The 26,757-nt window shown below is 39.6% G+C and overlaps 1 protein-coding gene across 3 annotated transcripts in view; it reads right to left on the bottom strand.

Annotated features, from left to right (window-relative positions):
• The window catches only part of FGGY (FGGY carbohydrate kinase domain containing), a 208,377-nt gene extending 182,618 nt beyond the window's left edge, over nt 1-25,759 (bottom strand). For 2 of the 3 annotated variants that reach the window (XM_042462093.1, XM_042462095.1), the window contains exons 1-3: nt 25,636-25,759; nt 8,937-9,148; nt 2,073-2,184 (exon numbers count right to left, since the gene is read on the bottom strand). In XM_042462093.1, the coding sequence (XP_042318027.1) occupies nt 2,073-2,184; nt 8,937-9,137 (313 nt within the window). In that variant the 5' untranslated portion in view covers nt 9,138-9,148; nt 25,636-25,759. Of the gene's footprint in view, nt 1-2,072; nt 2,185-8,936; nt 9,149-22,634; nt 22,669-25,635 lie in introns of those variants that run through there. The other variant, XM_042462094.1, reaches the window with a different exon arrangement.
• Between the last annotated feature and the right edge of the window lie 998 nt (nt 25,760-26,757).

The following is a 26,757-nucleotide window of genomic DNA, read 5'->3' as shown; positions in this document are numbered from 1 at the left end:
ATGCAAACTATAGGAAAAGACACTCCACTTCAACATTAGGAAGAACTTCCTGACAGTAAGAATTGTTCAACAGTGGAACACACTCCCACAAAGTGTGGTGGGATCTCCTTCTTTGAGAGTGTTTTAAACAGAGGCTGGATGGCCATCTGTCAGGGGTGCTTTGACTGTGTGTTCCTGCATGGCAAGGGGTTGGACAGGATGTCCCTTGTGATCGCTTCCAACTCTATGATTCCATAATTCTATTATCTCAAGGAGGGGACAAGATAGTCATGAGATACATGCAATATGTCTAGGAGAAGAAAGAAAATCTAAAACCATGCACTGAATGAGTACTGTTCTGGGATGATCTTCTGTCACAAACGTAAGGAACAACTTTGGCTCTGAGGCAAAAGCCAAAGACAGTAGCAACCGAGTCTCTGGTGGTAATGATGGCATGCATTTGTACTGAAGGCTCTGACAACCTTGGCTTCACTGCAGGACTAAGAAGAACTTTTGTCTAGACTTCAGCATCCCTTGAAGTGAGAGATATCAGGATACTGTGCCACCTGATGACGACTAGCCAATTGCTGGAAATATGCTGGCACAAGCCAAGCTATTCCCCCCTGTCAAGTGTAACACATGCAGTTTCAATGAATAATCATTTGCCATCAGATGGAAGTCCTTGAGACAAGCTCTTCATATTTTGGGCCAAACACCAAGGAACAGAACCATGAATGTTATTTCAACTAAATGGAATCAGTCATGGACTTGGAACTAAGGGCAGCTATTTAGCATGATGCGTTCAATTGCTGTTTAAATAAGCTTCAGAACAGCACCTTAGAGAACTTTCATTCATCATCTGGTGTGTTCAAAAATTGTTAGTAGGGAGTAATATGCTCCATTAGCTTTCAACCTTTAGTGGAAAAGGTGCTGTTAAAAATACTTTGTAGCCCAAAATATCCAACCCACAGCTCCCCTCCCGACAGTTCTTTGGGATACAAATAATTGGGGGGAAAGTAGAACAAACGGATTTGCTATCACTTTTCTCAACCCTAGAGTTCATTGAAGCAATTACTCTGGCAAATTACTGAATAGCAAAGCAGGAGGCATGCCCCTTGAGCCAGAGGACATGGGGAGGGATCCTGCCAAAATTCTAGTCTAGTTGTACAACTTTCTTGAACAGAGTCTGAGTGAGACAGAACTAATGTGGGATTATAAACAAATAATTAAGAACAAAGTGGTTGGTTTAAGTGTCTCATCCTGGCATCTAATCTCCTTATCTTTAAGCAGCCACTCTCTCATGAGTCATATATATGTCAAGGGATCTTGTAGTACCTTTGAGACTAATTGAAAGATAGAAGTTTGTAGCATATGCTTTCATAGATTTGAGCCTACTTTCTCAGATGCATTTCGAAATACCATCTGCCATGGCCCTGGCCTCAGACGGGGAGAAAGGGCAGGCACAGCTTCACTAGGCCTATCCCAGAGATAGAAGAAGGGCCCTCCCTCCATTCCAAATACCACTGACATGGTCTAAGAGGGAGAGAAGAACTGCTGGACTTGATCCTCTTCCCCACTGCCATTCCCTTCTCCTTTTAGATTGTAAGCCTGAGGGCAAGTAACTGTCTAACAAATTGTAAGCTTCTCAGAGTGCATTTCTGAAGTATAAATACAATAAACAACAACAACACAACAACAACATTCAGTTAGTCTTAAAGGTGTTGCAAGATCTCTTTACATACTGATTTTCCAGACTAACATGGCTATGTCTTTGAATTCTCATTCCTATGTATGCTTCATTTGTGCAAGTTTCTTCAAACTCACTATTCCTATACATGTTTCACATCTGGAAGTTTCTCCAAACTCACCCATAGTCAAAATCTGGCAATTGTGGCTCAAAGGATGAATGAACTAACTGTATTTCTGGACGTACGTGGACTAATGTAGGATATATCCTGAAGAACTGCATGTTAGTTCTACCTTTCTGGTGGAAGCTATCCCCATTTTAATTTTATCTCTGCATTATGCATATTATTTTTAAGCTACTTTTTTCTATTTAACACTGGATATCATCTTCTGGTTAAAGGTCTCACCTTCAGTGTTAACTGCCAAGGGTTGGAAATGGCTATCTAAGACAACAAGGGAGCAGGTAGCATCGAATCCAAGTCCTCGAATCTGGGAAATATCTATCCCTTGAATAACCTTCTGCAGAATATGAAAAAGGATATATATTCAAAATTACATAGTGGCACAACAACAACAACAAATATGAATATTTAAAGAGGCTTACAAAGAAGCACCTTGGATAGTAGTACAATGGTGCACTTTTAGAACAAGATTTTCTTTCCTTAAGCACTTCTCATGTAGGTATGAACAGAAAAGCTTCTGCAAAGTCATGCAGCATACCTAACACCATTTAAATCATTGCTCCATCTTGGCTTGCATTGTCTACTTTGATTAACACAGCTCTCTGAGGACAATACCACACTACATTGTTATAGCACTATTATTCCACTTTTATTTCTATGACTGCTTTCTGTGGCATGTTGGGACTTGTAGTTCACTAAGAGCTCTCTGACTGAGAGTTCTAAATGCCTTTCTCTCAACTCAGTCTCAGATAGGCAATTTTCCTTGGCAAAGTTAGCCAGATAATTTTTGTGGCCTTGCAAATAAATGCATACAAGGTGTCCACAATCTTCAGTGGGTAGTTTTGAGCGTTTGAAATTGAGATGATAATTAAGATGATGACATTTTAAGCATCAACAGAAATAAGGCCTGGATAAGAAGAGCATGGACAAAGCAATGAATGTTTTTTTTTATTGTGGCAAACCTGAAGGCAAGCAATTGTTTTAACCTCTTCACCACATACCTTTAACAAATTCCCATTTGAAAAGCAAGTGCATCATGACAATAAAGTTAGTGCTTAACAGTATTAACATTCAATTGATAGACCCAACTAGAGTAGACCCATTAATCCATGGGATTTACATAACTGTTGGTTTAATATTTAGCAATTAAGGTTTATGCTAACTGCGACTAGAAATCAGAACCACTCAGCAGTTAAAACCTAAAAGGGAAGATAACATTTCAAAAATTTGTTAAAGTTTGAACTGTAACCCAGGCTGTTAAAATACAATATGTTAAGTCACAATTCTATACTGATTTACCTGGAAGTAAGTCCCACTGAATTCAATCAAGCTTGCTTCAGAGTAGACATTAATAGGAGTGCTCTTATGAGTAACCTAATTTTCAGAAGTCCTTGTTCAGACAACTTCAATGAATTTTAAATGTCATCAACTAAATTGTTCCCTACTGTACTTGCCCAAAGAAAATGTAACTATAAATTTCCTTTAACAGCTATTAAGAAAAGGGATGTAAGAAGGAGAATTAAATTTCACCAGGAAACTAGGTTCTAATATTTTAAACAGAAGAAACAGAAGTACTACCCAAGATCTTTTTAACTGGAGATGCCAAATTCTGGCCAACCACCTACAGGCAAAATGTTTTTGTTTTTTGTTTGTGTGTTTGTTTGTTTGTTTGTTTAAAAAAGCCTACCTCTTCTTAAATAGCTCACTTGTGAAAATCCACCCATGGAAATGTCTACTAAGGATATTGCTTTCTATCCTTTAGCACAAGCTTGGTGTGTTTCTGTGTTTCCACAGAAACACACAGGATCTGATAATATCCCACAAGTCCAATAGGAATTAAATTAAAAATAAATAAATTAGGAAGTTCACTGTGACACTATCCATATGGGTTAAAAAGCCTGTGTTCCTCCCAGCCTTGTGTCATCCTGTCTGAACAACAGGGCCAAAACTCCAGAGCCAGGATTAGGCAGGATCCTGGCACACTAGACATGGATCCTGTGGATCCAGCCTGATCTCAGGGTAAATAGCTCTTAACACATGTCACAATGATTTCTGGTTTGCTGCAGAACTTCCTAGAAAGCCTGCAACAAACCCCAGCTGTTCAAACACTCCCCACATGGACCTTACCTTTCTGCACCATCACTGCTATCAGGAAGGGTGCACTATTTCTGCATCTGATGTGGTGACAGGGAGCTTCTCAGTAGGATGAGCAATGGCACAGAAAAGTACAGCATGCATATCAGTAGCGGGTCTGCCCATCCCTGCGCCAGCCCAGAGAGCAACCTGAGTGAGCATCTTAGCCAGAATAGCCTGCGCTCAGCCAGTGCTTTCCTGGCTCACCTGCTCAGGGCCTGTTAAGACCAACAATAGATTACAAGGAAAGAAGAGTGTGAAGTGTATGGAGAAGTGACCTATTTCATTTTGGTTATAACACGGGCAAAGCACATGAGCATCATGTTAGTCTCCTTTCTTCTTGCCACCTTGAGCAATGCATGGATTCCAAAATGTCATTTGGGGCACTTTTTAAAATGGAAGCCATCCTGTGCATGCTTAAATGGGAGTAGATCTCGTAGATAATTAATTCCTGAGCAAGAGTTCATAAACATGTGCTATAGTCATGTGTAGTGGTTCATTACAAAAAGCAACAGAAAAGGGTTGTTACTGACATAATATAACATTGGTGCTCAGACAGTTGCAGTCCCAGAAAGTTTGTTGTTTTTTTTTTTGACACAAACATTGTGACTATATGTGATTCAGCTGAACTTATCTGATATCTCAGATTACAGCCTCTACTCTTAGCAGATCATAACATACTTTGAAATACCAGAGAGGATATAGCCCAGCACTCTTTTCTGCCAGAGTGGTGCTTATGCATCAGGCAGTGAACACAAAATTACCTCATTTCTTTCTATTTTAGGACAACATTGAGGCTTTATTTTTTAAAATATATCCTGTACATATTGAAAAGCAAATCAAAAATGTTAGTCTGTAAATCAAAAAGTGCCCAGATTGAGATGTCATCTTAGTCATAAAACTCAGCAGGCAGTCGCTGTAACTCATTCCCAGCTCCCCAACTGCATTTTCAAACAATATTACTTAGCTAAGCTATTGTGAAGAGTTCTGGTGTCATAAATATGATATGTTTTAAGCATTCTAAAGTGCTATAAAAGCCTACTATTACCATTATTATTTGTGAAATATGACTTTAGGGGATGTTCACAAGCATTTCTTCTATTGTTATAATGTATAGCAAATAGTGTGATCCTATACATGAATACTGAAGACAGATGTAGTGGGACTTTCTCCCAGAGAGGTGTATATAGAACTTCAGCCTCAGGCAGGTGTCCTACTGAGAGCTTGCATAGTGGAAAAATATGCTACATGCACAGCCATCTTGAAGTCAGCCATTCTAGCAATGGCACAGAATCTGACTGAGGGGGTCTTCCACTGAACTCTACAACCATACAGTGGTTATTTTGGTTATGTGGGTCAGAAACAGTAAAAATGAAGAAAGAACTGACTAACACCAATTTCTTCAACCAACTATTCCTACTGAAACTAAAAGAGGACCTTATAACTCATAGTTACTGGACTAGTCACTGGATAGTCACTGGATAGTCAGAAATAATGCAGCTGGAAGGAGGAGAACTGGAATAGTGCCTGTTGTGCTACTGGGTGAGCTAGCTGCATGAGGAGGTGCTGGGTAACTGTTGTGCTAGCATTATGGCCCAACTGCTTTGTTAGCATTATGGCTCAACAAGATGCTGTTTGAAACTTAACATGGATTACAATTTCAGTCAGCTTCAGCATTCTTAAGTCACTCAGGATTCTATCCAATAGCTTTTCATAAATATACAGAGAATAATTACCTGCTATCTCACTATCTACTAAATTTCTACTTTTGCAAACAAAATATTGTTACACTTATAGTGACTAGTAATGGATAGAATCTGACATATGACTGAATCCTGACAGAAAACAGTAGAACTTATTCACTCCTGTTCTCAGAATGTCATTGAAGATAACTTAATAAATAAATAAGTTGTTGTGTGCCTTCAAGTAGCTTCTGACTTAATGGGCCTCTTAGATGAACTTATCATGGCATTTTCATGACAAGATTTGTTCAGAAGAGGTTTTCCAGAGCCTTTCCTTGAGGCTGACAGCATGTGACTTGCTCAAGGTCAGTGGGAAAAGGAACCCTGGTCTCCAAAGTCTTAGATCAACACTCAAACCACTACACCATACTGGGTCTTTGAAATAAATATTAGAAATGTGAAGTCGAAGGCTTTCGTGGCTGGCATCCATAGTTTTTTGTGGGTTTTCCAGGCTGTGAGGCTGTGTTCTAGAAATCTAGAAGAGTTTATTCCTAATGTTCCACCAGCAGGTTAGCATTTAAATCCCTTCTTCTAATCAACAGTATGTATACCCCACTCTCTTCCATGCCAGCATTCTCTGAAGATGCCAGCCACAGCTGCTGGTGAAACATCAGGAAAAAACTCTTCTAGAACACGGCCTTATAGCCTGAAAACACACACACACACACACACACACACACACAAAACTATAAATATTAGAAAGATGGAATATTACTTTGACAAGAATTGATATTTAAGGCAGTATTAAAATTAAAAATAATAATGGTGATGCTAAGTAGGAACAACGAGAATTTATGAACTAAATATAGTGAACTCATTGTTCCTCCTTAGCATCATCATGGTTATTTTTAATTTTTAATACTGCCATAAATATCCATTCTTGTCAATATTCTATCTTTCTATAAATGATCTTCAAGTTTGTTCATAATACCAAAAAAATCAAGATCAGCCACAAAACCTACTATATATTCTGACAAATACACATAGACACTGTCAATTCATATTAATTCAATTTAACTTGTTGAATGTAGCAAGTCATTCGTTAGCTCATGGAGACCAGTGAGACACAATGTGGGCTACACATTAATTGTACTCCACCCACTATGGAAAAAAAAAACCAAACCTCCCTCTTCCCCATGCATTGCAAACCTCAGTTATAGGGGATAGCAACAAACATAACCTCTGGTGGACATGTGGATTCAGCCTAATAGTTTTCCTGCTAGCCATGATGGTTTTTAAAATGTCAAATTGAAACAGAAATGGTTTTGTGAAACAGTTTTGTAAACCAGCAGCTTTGTCACACAGGATTTTCAACATAAAGTATTACTTGGAAGTAATTCCCAGTGAACCCAATGGAGCTCTTTGGCATTTTTAACAGATACTATCTATTTTGCTGTTTTCCTGAAAATAATGACACATCAACACATTTCTTTTGTGTGTTCTTTTGAAATGCTTTCAAAATGATAGCCACCATTCTGAGCAGTACTGGTTTCACATACATCATTATTTTACACAACCACCTAAGGCAAAATCCAATTTGGACTAGATCCATTAAATCAATGGGAATTTAAGTTAATACTTACAAAAAACCCATTGATTCAGTAGGTCTGCTCAGATGCTAACAATTGGCCTTAGCCCCTACTGCATGGGTATGTTAGAAAACCTAAATAAAAATGACTTGGGGAGGAGGAGAGGCGGAAGTTGAATGTGAGATGAAGAAGAATATTCTATTTCATTATCCAAACAGCAATTGCTCTGGGCCCAACCCATATTGCTCTGTCTCCTCCAGAACACTCACTGTACAGCATGGCTCGTTAATGTTTGAAAAGATTGATCATTAACAAGAGAACAGTGAACTGACCAACTACAAATTACCAGGCATCTAATAAATATTTAAAGAGAGCCAGCCTCTGAACATTGAGCTGTCTAAGCCCAGAGCTTTTTGTAAGTGTTAAAGGGCTCCCTGTCCTGATGCTTACTGCCAGCCAAGGTCAGGAAATCCATACAGAGATCCAAAGAGTAGTTCTTGATTAACTAATAAAACACAGGAGACAGAGCAGAGCAATACCTTTTTATTTCACATGCAATACTATTGGTCAGTTTTCACTTATCTTGTAAAGAGAACCCCCTTCTCAGCCTGGAAAGATATTTTATAAAATAATTAGTGATAGCACCAAAGTTTAAAAGATTTAACATTATAGTTATCAGTTTTAAATTAATGCTCTTTTAGTGAAGAGTGCTCTTAATTTTTCTGTGATTTGGAACACAGAGGTTTTCTCCTATAGAATTTAGACTAGAACACAATACTTTGGGCCTCTTTATATGCCTCATATGCAAAACAAAGAGGGGCACTCTAGTATTTGTTAAAAACAAAATATCATGAGCAGTTTTTTGTGGGGTTTTTTTTTGGTTTTGTGGCCATGTTCTAGAAGAGTTTATTCCTGACATCATAGCCCCAAAAGCCCACAAAAACCTATGGATGCCGGCCATGAAAGCCTTCGACTTCACAACATGAGCAGGTGCTTGCATTTATTTTTCTGAGGAGTGTAAAAAAACAGATAATCAATATTTTGTTTCTGGTTTTTACTACAACCAAAAGATTTTATCATTTTCTCCCAGTGAAAAGACACAGCAGCCTTTGTTGTTGTTGTGCACCTTCAAGTCGTTTCTGACTTATGAACTTATTATAGGGATTTTTCACCCTTCTCGCACATTATATATTCCTGAATTTTAAAACTGAAGCATTCTTGTCCATTCTGTGTTCTGGATAAAAAGGAGATACAAGCCACATCCATTAAAGGTTTGCAGTGTGATTTTGTTATATTCTATTTGAGAAGGAACACAATGGAAAAAGCCTGTAAATGACAGAAAGGCATCTGGAAGCAGCAGACATACATATGAAAAAGACATGGAACTGAGATTGGTATATGGCATACATATCAGAAGCTGCTGTTAAACTTTGAACCTAACAATATGCCCTTTACAGGGATGCATCTGGAAGCCTAGGTTTTCAGAGATTAGAAGTAGACAAGAGGTTGGCTCTTGTCACTAGTAAATGTCACTAGTTATCTCAGCTCCCCCTTGAATCTTTTATTTTTGGTATGAGAGAAAACAGCTTGACATGACAAAAGGAGCAAAGAGTTGTCCAATCTCATTAGACAAGGTGCCTCACAGAATGTGACATACAATTTGCCGGGAATGTCTATGTCTGTACCTTTGTGACTATACAACACGCAGCCCAAATGTCATCAGAGGATTGCTCATAGTGGTCTGGATGTGGTGCCCAAATTTGAATTGGCTGGTCTGCATAAGCCACGACTGTCCCAGACTGGTCTACCAAAGCTGCACGGACGCTTGCTGTGCCAACATCAATTCCAACGTAGTAATTTACTGTTTCCAGGTTCTTGCTTTGCATTTTGAACAAACCTTTGGAAGACAGAGAAAGAGAAAATTGATTTTTAAAAATATTCTTTATTCAGATAAAGGTTGAAGTTACTTGAACCTGACAGCAAGTGTGGCATAGTGGTTTGAGTGTTGGACTGTGACTTTAGAGACCAGAGTTTGATTCCCAGCTTGGTCATAGAAACTGACTGGGTGACCTGGGGCAAGTCACACTCTCTTAGCATCAGGGGAAGACAATGGCAAACCTCTGAAAAAATCTTGCCAAGAAACCCCATGATAGTGTTACCTTAGGGTTGCCATAAGTTGGAAACAATATGAAGGCACACAAAAAACAAATAAAAAACAAATTCAGCTTATGCTGCTATAAGTCACTTTTTTATCATTGTGGAGGTTACAACTCTCTAATGACCTCATGTAATGACCAAAACCCCCCTCCAGGAAAAAAACCTCACAATTTATCTGTAGAAACCCCCTCTCCTTGGCATTTGGGGGTGAAACAGATCGCCCCTTTGCACTGCCATTTGGGCAGCTTCAGAGCGCTGATGATTCATGCTCTGAAGCCACCCGGAAGCCAGCTATTTGCCACCCAGCTGGCATATATTTGCTGCATGCCACCAGAGCACCTGAAAACCAGCTTCCATCTGCAGCAGTGCAGAAAAGCCAGATTTTTGCTGGTGCAAAAAGGAATCACTATTTGCCACTTCTTTTTGGGCTGGCAAAAAGGTGGATTGGGGCCATGGTGTGTGGTCTGTCCCCCCCCCCCCCCCCCCCCCCGGTGACTAATGAAGAGAAAGAAGCATTACAGAGAAACATCTTCTCTCTAGCATCCAAATGCAGAACAACTGACATCCTCCACTGAGACCTGGAAAACATAAGGACATAGACATTTCTCCAGTGCTTCCTGCTCTCCACTGAATACTATATGGCTAAAGAGGAGGAGGTCTCCTGCAGCTAAAACAGAAGAGTTTGGGGGAGTGAGAGCAGAGATACAGCATAGTTCATCATGTAGAACTTTTATACTACATCTCTGAGATACAGACTCTCAGACTTTCATTTAATTCATAAGTCATTTATGATGGTGCAAAGTAAAAACGTCTACCCCAATAAGGTCCTCTTTGATGCGTGACAAAAGTCCTCTATGTCAAAGCAATGGTGTCTCAGTGTTTTGCATTTACACAATCCCCCAACTGTGTTGCATTACACCTACCTAACTCTTCATCTAACAATCTGACATATAAAGATAAATAATTCAATTTATTGATGTCTCCAACAACTCTTGACATAGGTTTTTTTTCCTGAATAATGGGACCTAAGCAAATTATTTTAAAATATTATACCTTCATTTATTATTCCTTGGCAAAACTTCTAAGAAGGGCTTTCTGAGTTGTCCAAAGCAAAATACTTCTGTAACTCAATCCAGTTTTCTTACAAAAACATTGTTTGATGCTAAAAGAATTATTACAATATAATACATCTGGGATTTCACCTACATGACATCTGGATCAACCCACAACACTGAAATCTCCAGTTTGGTTCCCGCCCATGTCATAGAACTGAAGTCCCAATATAATTCTGCTAGAGGATACATTGTCAACAGACTTATACCAGAAAATGTAAATGTTTGAAAGAATACTACCAAAGTCAGATAAAGGCAAACTGACTAAGGCTACATCCACACTGCAGAAATAATCCAGTTTCACACCACTTTAACTGCCATAGCTAAAAAACTATAGCATTCTGGTAATTGTAGTTTGTTGTGACACCAGAGCTCTCTGAAAGAGAAAGCTAAATGTCTCACAAAACTACAAACCCCAGAATTCCATAACACTGAGCCATGACAGATAATTCAGTATCAAACTGGATTATTTCTGCCGTACGGATGCAGCCTGAAAGAACAAGAGAACTCAGGACTCTAATCTATATGGCAACAGGATGAACTGCAGTAATAATAATAATAATAATAATAATAATAATAATAATAATAATAATAATTTATTTATACCCTGCTTTTCAGCCAAAAGGCTATCAGAGTTTCTTACATTTTTTTTTAAATTAGACATTTCCCTGCTCTCACATTTACAATCTAAAAAGACAAGACACAAATGGAGAAGGGAATGGCAGTGAGGAAAGGGAAAAGTCCAGCAGATCTTCTTTCTCTCTGAGGCCTGGACCATGGCAGATGGACTGGAGGGAGAGCCCTTCTTCTTATTGTGGCTAGACCCGATGGAGCTGACCTGCTTTTCTCTCCCTCTGAATGATGGTGGATGGAGGGAGGGGCTTCTTCTTTTCAGGCAAGGTCTGATGGTGTTAGCCAGCCCTTCTCTCCCTCTGGGTGATGGTGAATGGAGGGAGGGCTCTTCTAGTAATAGTAGTACTCTTCCTAGTAAGGCAATTACTAAGGTTAAAGAATCCTAGAACATTCCTTAGCTAGCTGTCTATACATGTCTAACATCAAGACAGGAACAGATGAATATGAAGCGAGATGGAGATCACACTTGTTCATCTGCCAGATACTATGCCAATTCAAAACTATTCAATAAAGCCTTTCTTTCCATCTGGCCAAATGCATAAGTGTCCAGATCTCCATATAGGTTGAGTCTTCCTTATCCAAAAATGCTTGGGAACAGAAGTGTTTTAGATTTCTGAGTTTTTCAAATTTAGGAATATTTACATATACATAGTAGATATCTTTGAGATAGGACCCAAGTGTAAAAATGAAATGCATTTATGTTTTGTAAACACCTTATATACATATCCTGAAGGTACCAGTAATTTTATACACAACATTTTTAATAATTTTGTGCATGAAACTAAGTTTGTATACATCAAACCATAAGAAAGCAAAGGTTTCACTATCTCATCTACCATGTGGACCATTGTGGATTTTGGAATATTTTGGATTTTGAAATTCCAGAGAAGGGATATTCAACCTGCACTAGCAAAACTTCACAATCACAACTACATTTAGACACAGAAAGCACTGACATAACTAGCAGGAGAATAAAACCCTAGGATTATTTAGTTTTTGAAATGAATTGCAGAAAAATCTATCAGCAGAATATGCATATAGACTGTAAAATTCAAATAAGTCCATCTCACATTGCTGACAGTGCAAATCAGAGAAACACAATATTTGGAGTAAGACAGTTAGTTTAAAAAAAAAACAAACCAACATTAATCTCCAAGGAGAGTATTTAGAAACACAGGCAACAATAGCTGCTTCCTTTATGAATATCCAAAAGGACTGAAGTGTTTTCCAAATTAGTATTAGTGATCAAAGGTCCACAGTGCATAATAAATATTTGGATAGCCCATTGAACAACAATTTGCAGAAATGTTACTCAACTGTACTCATGGGAATCTCCATGCTTCCCTTTTTAGTCTTGAACAAATGTGCCAGTTTTCTCCCCCTGAGACAATGATGAAAGAAGCAAACTGCAGTAATGTATGAAAAGGATTTACATTTTTAAAAAACACCCTGCATGCTATTTAAACTGAACAAAAGAATCCACATGGCTGTAAAAACACAACCAAAGAAGCAATTAATTTACTTTGGAACTGTGCAAGGCTAAAATGAACCTGGCTCTCTCCTGGGATAGTTACCAGATATTTGTCTCCCTTCTTTTTCATCAGACTTTTAACAAGACCAACATGTAATAAAACAATAGGCTACACCTGACACATCAATTTGTCTATAGAGTTTCTCCTGCAATCTACATGTTGCTGGGGAGTGTTCTAGAGCACCAGTCTAATTTTACTGTCATGATGTGGGCACAGACATTAACCCTAGAATTCCATCCAAACACCCACTAGCAGTGCATTGCAATAAAAGAGTTTGTTAATAAAAATAAATAATAATAAAAATTTTATTTATATTTTCCCACCTCTCCCTGGTGGATCGAGGCAGGATTACAAGCCAATATAAAAATACAGACAAAAATCCCCAAAATAAAATACATAAATAGTTAACAATTAAAAACGAAGCATCAAAAGTGGCAGTGTGATGGGAAAACTCCAATCCTAATCAAGGAGATAGAACAATGTTACTTATACGAGGATGGGTGGATAAGCTTGCCAGAAGAGATCCGTCTTAACTGCCCTCTTGAAAGCCTCCAAGGAGGTAGTGAGGCGGATCTCTTCCGGGAGATTGTTCCACAATTTTTTTTAATAAACTTTTATTGTTAAAATATATTACAAAACCAAAAACAAATAAACATTACACTCAAACATGTACATAAACATATTCATATACATATTACATATATTACACTTCCACACACTATCACACTTTCCTTTTTATATATACTGGTCAGAAGAGTAGAAGAAGAAAAAAAACCCAATCCGGGAGATTGTGCCACAATTTTGGAGCGGCTGCGGTATACGCTGTTTGGGAAATTGAAGGTAGTCTGGTAATTTGTAATTCCAGCAAATTCTTCCCAGATGTCCTGAGAGTGCAGGGCAGATTATGTAGGGAGAGGTGTTCCAGCAAGTAACTCGAGCCCAAGCCATGTAGGGCTTTAAAGGTAATAACCAACACCTTGTATTGCACCTGGAAGCTAATCAGCAACCAGTGAAGATCTTTTAGGATAGGTATTATATGGTCAAATCTTGAAGAAATGGTGACCAGTCTGGCTGCCATATTTTGAACTAATTGAAACTTCCAAACTTGGTACAAGGGTAGCCCCATGTAGAGCACATTACAGAAATCAAGAAAAGAGATTACCAGTGCAAGTACCACTGCTTCAAGGTCCTTTCGGTCTAGGTAGGGAAGCAGTTGACATATCAACCGAAGTGTCAGGGATTTGAAGGGTTAAAACACAGCACACAGGGAAATGCTTGATGTGTGTGTGTTTGGCCATGAGCATTCAGCAGAGTGGCAAGGCTGATCAAGCTCAGCTGAAGCTCATTGGCTCGAGGACACTTCAGTGCCCAAGTGCACGTAGCCATGGCTGATGAAACCATGAGGCTTTCTACTCCGTCCGTACAAGATGGCGCCGGCCCTTCTACATGGCCGGCGCCATCTTTGCGTATCGGACGCTGAGCCCCTGGTGCCTCGCTACGTCACAAATGCGACTGAAAAAGAAGCTCCATTTTGGAGCTTCTTTTTCGGTCCGCGCGGGAGCCGCGCCGTCTGAAGGCTCCGGCTCCCCCGTGGACCTACCGGCGGCGGCGGCAGACCGCAGCAAAGCGGTGGTCTGTACCCCGCCCATGTGTCTAGATTGCACAGGAGACACATGACATGGTTACACACCTGAACTCACTGGGTTTGGGAGACCACATGGTCTGGAGACTATATAAGCCCAGGGGTTGCAAGGGTGTGGTGTGGGTTTGTAGAAGGAGTTAGATTGGTATGGTATGGAGTTTTAGAGATCTAGTTTTGTATAATAGCACTGTGAATAAAGAGCACTTTGGGAGACTTAGTTTCTCTGGTGGTTTATCAGAAGAAGCTACAGCATCGGTTTGCTGTGTGTCCATGGAGGTTCCTGCATTGCTGGAGTTCCTGGAAGACATCCAGTTGCTGTCATCCCAACTTGGACTTTGGAGCCACGCTTCGGCTTCTGGAAATTTGCCAGCTCTGCTCCAAGGGTCTGATTTAACCCCAGGACTCGTTTGAGTTGCTGACAGTGGTTGTTGGACCCCAGCAGTTGCGCTGACACGAAGTTGGTACCAAGCACTCCTGGCCGTCGCATCAACTTAAGTTGACAACTGTAGGGACAGATCCAGGAGTACTCCCAAACTGCAAACTTCATCCTTTAGGGGAAGTGTGACCCCATCCAGAACAGGTTGACAAATTTTCTTCCCCAGACTAGGGGTGCCTATTGTGAGTACCTCCGTTTTCTCTGGAGTTTGTTTTCTTCATCCCCATTACCAACTCAAGACAGGCATTCAGAGGAGAGATGCCATCCTTAGTCACTGCAGTAGTCGGAGACATAGAGAAACATATTTGGGTGTCATCAGCATACTGATAACACCACACCCCATGTCTCTGGATTATCTCTCCCAGCAGCTTCATGTAAACGTTGAACAGCATGGAGGATAGGATGGCACCCTGGGGGACGCCAGATGCCAGCTCTCTTTTAGAAGAGCAGCTGTCCCCCAGCATCACCATCTGGAATCTGCCCAAGAGGTAGGACTGGAACCACTGAAGCGCAGTGCCCCCAATACCTAACTTCCTCAGCCTTTCCAGAAGGATACCATGGTCTATGGTATTGAATGCCGCTGAGTACCAACAGGGTCATACTTCCCCTATCAATACCCAGATGGAGAAATCCACTAAATACAATATGTTTGCCTTTCCTAACCTTCTCACTGCAGATTCCCAATAAGCTTCCCAAAGTTCTCAGAAAAAGCGTTCAAAAATCACCAAAGTTAAAGCCTGTTCCATCTTTGCATAACTGGAACATAACATATTTCATGGGACAATTTATTTCAAGTAAGAGGTACAGATGCATGTGTCATTTAAACAGCATACTTCCAAAGTTACCTGAAGTAGCTTTATTTTGGTCTGTCTGTTCAAGCCCTTTGACACTTAAACACATGCCTATCCCATCCGGAAAAAGATGGGATAAAGCATGTGCATTAATATCCTTTTGTTGTAGTTGTTAGCTGCCTTTGAGCAGAACCTTACCATGCTGCAAATGTTGGTGTAGAATTTCTGGATACTGATTTGATTAATATGTTTTCTCTGGGAATCTCTAAAAGTCCTTCATCGTGACTCTATGACCAATATTCACTAGAAGTTGCACTGAAAGAGCTAGAAATTCCTAGAAAGAACACTTCCCTAGGCATTTTTAGGTCCTCCAGCACAATTGTATGGTCCATTTCTGGTGGGTGTTGACCATAGGGTTGCATTGTGGGACCTAGAGATTCCTAGAGAAATGTTCCTTCGGGTAAAAAAAAAGTGGCTTTTTTTTCATTTTTGATTTTTCCACTTTCATAGGAGTCTTGTGCCTCTTAATAAAACTCATCTTTGACATGTAAATGCATGTCTATCCCATTGGGAAAAAATGGGACAAAGCGTGTGCAATAATCTCCAAAGGTTCTGTTAAAATATTAAATTGCTGTTAAGTACAGACTCGCAACATGTGTCTCTCAACAACAGTATTCTTAGCACATGACATTCCAAAGATCAAGATCTGAGTCCAGAAAGCATATGCAAAAAACATGTTTGTGGTGGATAGTACAATCCTACACATCTACACAGAAGTAAGTTCCACTGAATTCAATGGAACTTTCTCCTTATGTGTCTAGGACTGTAGGCAGTCTTTTATCTTTGTGATGTTTACAAAAGAAGAAAACCAAGAAGGCATTATGTTGGATCTAACAGTCTTGAGTATGAAATGAGCTAAATAGGCATGTTGGCTATACAAAAAGTGAAGAGTAATTAAAACCAGCATAGCTCAGTATAAGTGAACTACTGCCAAAGAGAGATGTATATACATTTCACATGTGACTGAACTTTGTTTTCCCATAATTTCATGTTTATAGCACTTTACACATCTGCACACACAGTGTGTGTGTGTTCCATTTTTGTTTTAATTACCTAGCATCAAAATAGGGAAAAATCACAACCTTCCCAGTAATACCAGCTCTAGGATAAAGTTAGTTAATAATCAGGCGTAACACATAGTATTTCATAGACAGCAATGTCTTGGGAGCAAATCCCTTGGAACTTTGTTTAGTGTGTTCTCAATTGCATGAATGGAAGATTATGTGACCAAACAAACAAACAAAAAAACCAGAAAGACTTTTTTCAGTGTTGCTGTTTTCAAAGCTGTTTAAATTGAGAAGCATTATTTTGTTGTATCCATACAGTGGATACATTATATTTTCAAGGCAACATGAAGGCATAGTAGAACAATGGGTCATAAAATGGGTGTATTTAACCCACTGTCGCAAATATAAGATTCCCACCCTTCTTTTTCCTACATTCCAACTTTGCTCCACAGTTATTTATTTCTGAATGAAGGGATATAAAACAAAAAGCAACACTGATTAGCTACATTAGTAAACCAAAATAGATAGAAAACAAGGAGAAAAAATACAAGTGAAAATGCAACCAAACAAAGTAGAAAGTCAAGCAAACATTACAGAGATTTAAGCCTCTCTCATCCATTCAAAATATCTAGGGACATTTAAAAATGTTTTTGGGCTGAAATTCTATGCAGTCCTACTGGGAAATAAAGATCACTTAATTCAGTGTGATTTACTTCTGAGGAAACATGCATAGGATTGCACTGTTATATATTTCTAGTACAAAATAGTTACCAACTTTTTCAACACATGGAATGAAGAAAAATATGCAGATGAACTTCAAATCCTAGACAGTGATATGGAAGCTGTAATAAGAGATATTGGGAAGAACATGTCACCAGGAACAGATAATATTCTATAGAGCTGCTATAATCCACACAGACAGAATCAACTGTAGTGAAAAGTAAAAAATGGAAAACAAAAAGGTGTCCAAGAGAATGGAAATGATCAATATACATACCCATCCACAGAAAAGGAGACACAAAAGACTGCAGCAACTATAGAACTGCAGCATTAATATCCCATGCAAGCAAAATTATGAACAACATTCTGGATCATAGACTACAATCATATATGGAGAGAGAAATTCCAGAGATGCAATCATAGTTCAGAAAAGGCGGAGGCACTAGGGATCATACTGCAAACATACGATGGTTAATGCAGTGAACCAAGGAATTCTAGTATAAATCACCAAGTACTTTATATACTATAGCAAAGCCTTTGACTACATAGATCATGAAAAGCTATAGGACACTCTTAAAAGCATGGGATTTCCACTACCTTTTATAGTGCTAATGAGAAATCTGTACTTAGGGCAAGAGGATATGGTCAGAGCAGAATATGGAGAAACAGAAAGTTACCAGTTGACAAAGAGGTCAGGCAAGGCTGTATTCTATCAACCTACCTGTTCAACTTTTATGCAGAAAATATATACGAAGAGCAGGTTTTATGCAACATTGCTTGTATATATGTTAAAATAATTTAATAAAGACTTTTGAAAAATGAAGAGCAGGTATGGACTCAGAAGAAAGAGGAGTGAAGATAGGAAGAAGGAATGTCAACAATCTAAAATCGTGACTCCATACTACAAGTGTACTACATCATAGACTTGAAACATTTACTCAGGAAGGTCGAGAAAGAACGTGCAAAGGCAGGCTTACTGCTGAATATAAAGAAAACAAAAAAAATGACAACAATCTACATAAATTCAGCCTAGATAATAAGCAAATCAAAACAGTGAAAAACTTTCTGTACCTTGGATAAAACTTTGATCAGAAAGGAGACTGCAGTCAAGAACTCAGGAAAATATTAGGAATGGGAAGGGCAGTGATGAAAGAACTAGACAAGATATACAACTGAGCACTAAAGTTACAATCACCCAACCCATTGGTATCCCCCATCACTATGTACAGATGTGAGAACTGGACAGTGAAGAAAGCCAACAGAAAGAAAATAAATTCATTTGAGATGTGGTGCTGGACAGCCAAAAAGACAAATAAATGGGTCCTAGAACAGATTAGACCTGAACTTTCCCCTGGAAGCAAAGATGACAAAACTGAGGCTGTCATACTTTGGGCACATCACATGAAGGCATGATTCATTAGAAAAGACAATAATGCTATAAAAGATAGAGGGAAGCAGAAAAAGAGGAAGGCCACATGCCAGATGATTAGATTCAATCGGAGAGATCATGGGCCTGAGCCTACTGGACCTAAGCAGAGCAGTTGAGGGTAAGGGAACTTGGAGATGTCTCACCCATAGGGTTGCCATGAGTTGAGTCCAACTTGAGGGCAGTTAACAACAAACAACAATTGTTCCCTTACACAAGACTTCTATAAAAACTGAGTTGATGACATGCATCAATTTAGAGAGCTTTACATAAGAGAAACTGTCAAAAGGAAGTATAGTCTACACCTTCCTTGATTTCCAAAGGCAACTAGAAGGTGGCATATCCTTTATGATTGGAATAGATTCACATTTCTTTTCTTTTTAATATATACTCTGTGTGTGTGTGTGTGTGTGTGTGCGTGTGTGTGTGCGTGCGCACACACATATATAATTTAGAATAGGTAGATACAAATCAAATTAATGCTACTTTTCAGTCCCCATTCAGAGCATGTGCAAGTCCATCAGCTAGTGTAGTGGTTTGAGCCAACACCTGCTGTAGTCTACTCTAGAGTAGACTATGCATTTAGAGACCAGAGGTCAAATCCCCATTCAGCCATGGAAACCCAATAGGTAACCTTAGGTAAGTTACACTCTCTCAACCTCAGAGGGAGGCAAAGACAAACACTCCTCTGAACAAATCTTTCCAAGAAATCCCTATGATAGGGTGACCACAGGCTCATTATAAGTCAGAAATGAGTTGAAGGTACTCAATAACAACCATAAACAAGGAGGTTTCTCTTGAGCAAAATCATCATGACATATCTATACATATTCACAGGTATCATTGAGCTGTAAGTATCTAAATATACAGTGACATAACTCTGGATGCTTAAAACAGGCCTAAGAGAAAAAGCCTAATATTAATGTACCAAAAACACACTTCAGTCACTTGAGTAACATTTAAAAAAAAATCCCTCTTTCGATAGTCATTTTGTAGGGCTTGCTGATATCACATAAAGTTGCATTCCTTCATGATAACATGGCATGTTAATGAACAACAGAGTTACATTTGGCAAATGCCTTTAGTACCTGAGTTCAGATACATGAATTTTTTCACTTTACACTCAAAAACTTTCTTGTGTGGCAAGTGCAACTGAAAAATTATACTGGACCCAAGGTCATCCCGAGAGCTTCATGACCAAACAGGATTGGACCACATCCCTCCCACTTTCCTTACCCAAGGACAAACCTGAAAAACAAAAGCTGTACATTCATTTGTTTTTGAACTCTAGCTAAGCAGAAATCACCCTTAGGCAGGAGCAAGAAGTTATCATGATAAGCATAATCAAAAATCAAAATCCAAGCAACAAACTGCAAAGTAGTTACATCTGGTAATTCTGAAGTAATCAAAGCAATAAATTAGGTAAAATGACATTTGGTCTTCTTTCTATAGCTGAACTCTCAAGCACGCATGGACTAATTCAGGCACTCAATAAATAATGCACTAATATCTAAGGTAATCAGTTTGTCAGAATATTTGAACAGAGTTAGAAATGTAAAGACACTTGTTCACATGTTCAGTAGTTTACCTATTTTAGTCAAGGACACCAGTCCTAGAATTCACTCAAACTCTCTCATTTGTTGATAGTCATTCATGGGATGACTAAGAATTTGAAACAAAGTTGAAACAGAATTAACTGTCCATGTGAAGATCAAGGGCTCCTGATTAAACATCTAAAATAACATTTGATGGGTGAACAATTCAATAAGATAGATAATTGCATGTGAATGACACAGAATAGTTACATCAAGAGGTTGAGACAGAAATACAGGAAAATCTTTTGTTCAGGTGAAAGGAGATCCACAACTGTTTCATGCACAACACCAATCAGGTTTTGATTTCTTTTGCATTTCTTTCTTCCTAATTCAAAAGCCCAATTTGCATGCAAACATCTGGCAGAATTATTGGGTCAACTACATTAACTCCCCTCTTCTAAGTCTAGCTTGCAAGAGGGATAGAGTTATAAGACTCTTTCCTCTCCTATCTACTTCTTCTCCAGCCCATCCCCATGTATCCCCATATCACCATTATAATCTACCTTTGCTTATTCTGTATTTCAAAAAGGGAAGGAAATCTGTATTTTAAAGATCAGTGTTAACTACAATCATTATTCAAATCTGGATGTCAGTCTCTCATGGGACCACAAGGTACAGAATACAAACACAAGGAAATAAGTAGTTAAGTCGAAGGCTTTCATGGCCAGCATCCATAGTTTTTTGTGGGTTTTGGGGCTATGTGGCCATTTTCTTGAAGAGTTTATTCCTGATGTTTCGCCAGCATCTTCTCTGAAGATGCCAGCCACAGATGCTGCCGAAATGTCAGGAATAAACTCTTCTAGAACATGGGCATGGTACAGACCGCCATAAAGCGGTGTACTTTCGCCAGTACTAGGAATAAGGGAGTGCACACTATCCGCACGCTCCCTAACCCTAGTATGGGAGTGCTCTGGCATCATGGCAGCCTTCTATCTACACAGGGGCCACCATGATGCCAGCGCCACCGCTGAGCGCCCACACGTGGCACACAGGAAGTGGCATCATAATAGCGCCACTTCCTGGTTGCGGCACCACAACAAAGGAGGTGCTCTAGACAGCTCCTTTTTGTTGCAGCACCACAAGCTTCATTCCCATGCACCTGTCGGGGTGTCCTGGGGCATGAAGCCCCAAGGACACCCCTTTTCGGACCATGGAGAATTGGCATTTTGCTGCTTCTCCATGGACCTTAAAAGTGCCGGATTGGGGCTTCTGTGCTGCTGATGAGGCTGCCCTGGCTGCAATCTGGTGAGGAAAGGGGCAGTCTGTACTGCACCATGGTCACATAGCCAGAAAAACCCAGAAAAAACTATAGTTTATGGCTAAAGTTCCGAGAAAGTGCATTCTCTCTCTCTCTCTCTCTCTCACACACACACACACACTCAGTCACACACATCCCTTTTTTACATACTTGCATATGCATCTGTAAATACATAAACACAGGAAAATGCATGTTTTTGTGTGAGCGAGAGAGTACATTAGCATGTGTAAATGAAATAAAGGATGAAAGAGCATGACTGAGTGTGTATATATCCATGAACACTCACTTGTGTCAGTGTGGCTGTGTGTAAGACAATATGTGTAAAATTTACACACGTGTTAAGTACTGAATTTATTTAAATAAAGCTGTTCTAATTTGGACAATGTTATTGCCTTATAAAATGTTAAAATGTGAATATATATAGGAAGGTACAAATGAAATACAAACTAAACAAACAAAATATTTTTATCCATATACTACGGTGGGGCAGGTGCAACATCCACATATAAAGGAGGTCACAAGGGTAAAACGTTTGAGACCCACTGGTGCATGCAATCACAATGTAAATCTATTTTTTTCTTAATGCCAATAAAAAGGCCCTACTTCCATCAGATGAACAGCAGATGCCATTCCAGAATGAACTTAATGTGCAGTCCTACATATGTCCTAATATAATGCAATCCTACATGCCACATTTTAAATTGAATTTACTGACATGTATGTTTAGGACTGCAGCCTGAATCAGTCACTAAGCAACTTGGAACAGCTTATGTTCTAAATCTCTTCTCTTTTTTCCTTGAGTCACAGTTTTGGGGAAAAGAAGAGTATAAATAAAGATCATCATCATAATCATCATCATCATCCCACAAACTATGGATGTAAGGAGAACAATACTATGGGTATTTGTGGGCACCATCCAATTAAAAAGATTGTATGTACAGTGCTGTGTAAATTTACAGCGCTTTCTAAATAAAGGTTAATAATAATAACATTCACTAAGGAGATTTCACTCACATCAGGATTAATTTGGCCACTCTTCTTCACTGGCAAACTCTCCTACAAAGTTATTCCCTTTCTGCATAGGAGTCTACAAAGTAACAGAATGTCAATATTTGCATACTGGCTGTAAGCCAATGTGTTTCCCAGCAAACCCATCCTATCAAACCAACGCCTAAGACAAGTGTCTATAATTATTTGTGGCAGAGATTGGAAAACCTAGGCCAACAGCAAATTCACCAATTAAATCAATTTTTAAACACATGTTGTAAACCATGCTTTTGCAGACATTTTTAGCCCTGTGGTGTTTCAGCAACTGTTTTATGAAGTTTCGTGGACAGTGTTTGTTCACCCTTGAATCATAAATGTAAATAAGGACTGCCGTAAGTAACTTGTCATTTTAAACTTAATCATTTATTTAGATGTTAGATAAATCTGCAATTCTAAACTACTTCTAAAAGTTCCTGTCACATCTGTTTACAAGTAACCAAAGGCTATAACGCCATGCCAGTTTATTTCTTCTTAACCACATAACTCTTAATTTTGTTTCTTTATAATATTTATATACTGGCCCAATAACCAACCTTTTGGGGTAATTCATAGTAAAAAAAAAAACCATTAAAACCATACAAATATTCTGCTTTACATCAGAACAAGGTTTCTACCTGGCACCATAAATAATTTATGGGAGGCCTCTGGAGAGCTTCTTGGGGAGGGCATTCCAAAACTGGGTGCCAACAGTCAAAAGTTCTCAAAGGTCTAGCAAAACAAAAAGGTCTTCATGTGTCTATGAAAGGACTGCAAGGAAGATGCCAATGTAGCCTCTCTAGGAAAGAAATTATGGAGTCTGGGGGTAGCCACCAAGAAAGTGGTGGGACAAGGAAAGAATCTGAAAGTCTGTCAAGTGCATTCATTGACAGCAACTAGGAAAAAATAATCCTTCATGAGAAAGACATACTGTATATGACAGGCTACCAACTAGGCATCCCAACAAGGCTCCTGTGTCTTGGGCAGTGGCTTAACTGATACAAAAGTAGGTGAAATTATACCTTACAGAACTAGCTGCATGTTTTGGACACCTTCACCCACAGGAGGGGTGGCCAACTGTGGCATTTCATATGCTTTCTGGTTCACAATTCCCATCAGCCCTGGCAACGTAGCCAATGGAGGGAGATGATAGGAACTGCAGTGCAAAAGCCATCTCTAGGCTCACTGTTTCTTACTTTTCCGCCTACAGCATCTGTCACTAACATACACAAGTACTTGAGCCCCATTGTACAACTAGGCTAACAAAGTAACAATGCAGGGACTGAGGAATATTCTAGCTTCCAGGTATTATTGGCCTGCAAGTGTTAGCCAGCAGAGTCAAAACTGATGGATAATTAGGGTTTAACATACTGCCAAATGAGAGCCAGAGTGCTGTAGTGGTTTGAACGCTGGACTAGAACGCTGGAGAGTGAGTTTCAGATCCTGACTTAGTCATGGAAACCCAATGAGTGACCTTGAGGAAATCACACTTTCTTTTCTTTTCTTTTCCCTTCCATAATTCCTCCAGAGCTTGGACTAAAATATGAAGTAGATTCAAAGTCCTACTAACATAAGAGTCACTTGCCACTACTGCATAGAACAAGATGGGGGTAAATCCCATACCTGCAGGAGACCAATGGCAACAATCCTCAATACCTGTTGGGTCAATGTTGGATACTCTTTCAAGAAACTGAAAAAGAATTGACAGCCCTTGAGACTCCTAAATCAGAGACCTTTTATTCATCTTCTCTCTTCTCCTGGGACATGTAAGGTGGGCTTTTTGGCTCCAGGATTCCCTGTGGATGCCCAAGCCCAATTAAATACAACAGTATTATAAAACGGTTTCCCTTCTATAAAATGGCCATTGTGTTCACCATCACCATGTATGGATGTGAGAGCTGGACAGTGACGAAAGCAGATAAGAAGAAAATCAATTCATTTGAGATGTGATGTTGGAGAAGAGTGCAGAGGATACTGTGGACAGCCAAAAAGACAAACAAATGGGTCTTTGAACAGTTCAAGCCTGAACTCTCCCTAGAGGCCAAGATGATCAAACTGAGGCTGTCATACTTTGGCCACATCATGAGAAGGCAGGACTCATTAGAAAAGACAATAATGCTAGGGAAGGTGGAGTGATGTAGAAAGAGAGGAAGACCACATGCCAGATGGATAGACTCAATTAGGAAGGTCACAGGTGTGAATTTACCAGACCTAAGCAAAGCACTGGAGAACACAGAGTTTTGAAGACATCTCATCCATATGGTCGCCATGAGTTGAGGTTCACTCAAAGGCAGTTAACAATTAATGTAAAATGGCAAAATCAAGGTTTGTTTTTTGGAATTTAGATTTGTTTTGAATATTTTCAAGATGTGGATGGTTGAATCCATGGATAAAGAGGGCTGGCTATAATCTCACACACGCATAGAGAAGATAAAGTGTTGCCTCTCGGATGTAGCAGTCAGTTTCTCCATTTTGCAAGGGGTAGCTGAGGAGAATCATCTCTTCTTGTTTCCCATGCTGGAGCTTGGGAAAGTTATTTGTTAGACTAAAAAAAATCCTTAGATTAGCAGGACCAGTGGCTATGCCGGTGGAGCAATTTCCAGGAGCTGTGGCCCACCTGGTAACTTTTCCAAGCTCTATTTTCATTATATACTTCAGATATAACAGGGTTACGCAAGGGAATCAATTTGGCAAGCATGTATGCTCTCTAAAAAACAGAGTATGCTGCATTAAGGCCTGAAAATGCTCTTTGCCCATTCAGTCATGCAGGGGTAGTCATAGTCCATCATTGCTCACCAAAGAGGACAAGAAAGGGGGAGGGAAAGAGGTCTCCAGGCTGAAAAATGAGATCTACAGGAAAGGCCTGGCATGTTTTGTTGTTGTTTTTTTCCCCTAAGAAAAGGAAAGAAACAGCCACAGGAGGATTTCCTGAAACAGAACGCTCTGGTACACAGCTAATTATTATTTGGGTTGGAAAGCAAAAGCCACTTACTTGCCCAAAAGTGAAATATGACCTTAGCTAGCAAGAGAGAAGCAGCAGCAGCAGCTGAACAGCACACACTTTGCAGCAACCACAGTTCTCCTGACAAGGCAATTTCCGGCCTTCTTTCACAGGAGCCCAGCCTTTGCCGGAAAAAGGGAGGAGGAGAAAAAGAAAAAAGAAAGAAAGCCTCCCTCATTTTTCTTTTCTTGGCAGTGGCAGTGCAATGCCTCTTTTCCTGGTTGGTGCACTGACCGTCAGGCCCAACTGACTGGAAGCCTCTTTGCTTGCTCGAAAATGCAAACTCAGGAGCTGAAGGAAGAAGGCAAGGTCCTTTCCATCTCATCCCCTCTTTTCCCTGCAAGAATGGTTGTTCCAGCTCCTAAAACAACCTGCGGAATAATGGTCAGGTTGCAGTTGAACAGACTCTGCCCTCCACCAGATAATCCAAATTAGTATCAGGGCACCAAGGGTGTATCTGCAGAGCAAAACAACATGCAATTTTATGACTGTCACGACTCCATCCTACAGTATCCTGTAGGTACTCACTTTTTGTGAGGCATCAGCACTCTTTGGCAGAAAGCAGAGGACCTTCTACAACTACAAATCCCAGAATTCCATAGGATGTTGCCCTGGCCATTAAACTGGAATCATAGCACTATAATGTGTCCTGCAAAAAGGGCCCTATGGAAATGTAGCTTCTCATCATTTCAACATAAGAGAAAAAAAAATATAGAGGTGTTTAGTTATACTGTAGCACAAGCTCTTATCTTGAAACATTTCATAGATGCATACATATGTATCTATGTAGGTATGTGTGCATATACACACATACTGGAGACCAGTTCCGATTCCCAGCTTGGCTGTGAAATCTACTAGGTGAGCTTGAGCAAGTCACACTGTCTCAGCCTCAAAGGGAGACAATGACAAACCTCTTTCAAAGAAATCTTGGCAAGAAAACCCCATGATAGGGTGGCCTTAGGGTCACTATAAGTAAAACAATGACTACGTGCACACACATACGCACATGCGCACACAGGTATTTACACCTAATTTGGAAAAACTCAACTCTCAGTGTGGAGTAGGGTCTGCTCCACACTTTCCTATGGCATGACTGAACCTGGAGCTATAACA

The sequence above is a fragment of the Sceloporus undulatus genome, chromosome 4, assembly GCF_019175285.1.
Source record: "Sceloporus undulatus isolate JIND9_A2432 ecotype Alabama chromosome 4, SceUnd_v1.1, whole genome shotgun sequence".
NCBI classification, from domain to species: Eukaryota; Metazoa; Chordata; class Lepidosauria; order Squamata; family Phrynosomatidae; genus Sceloporus; species Sceloporus undulatus.
The sequence above is the reverse complement of the archived record's forward strand: the minus strand, read 5'-3'. Positions and strand labels throughout refer to the sequence as shown.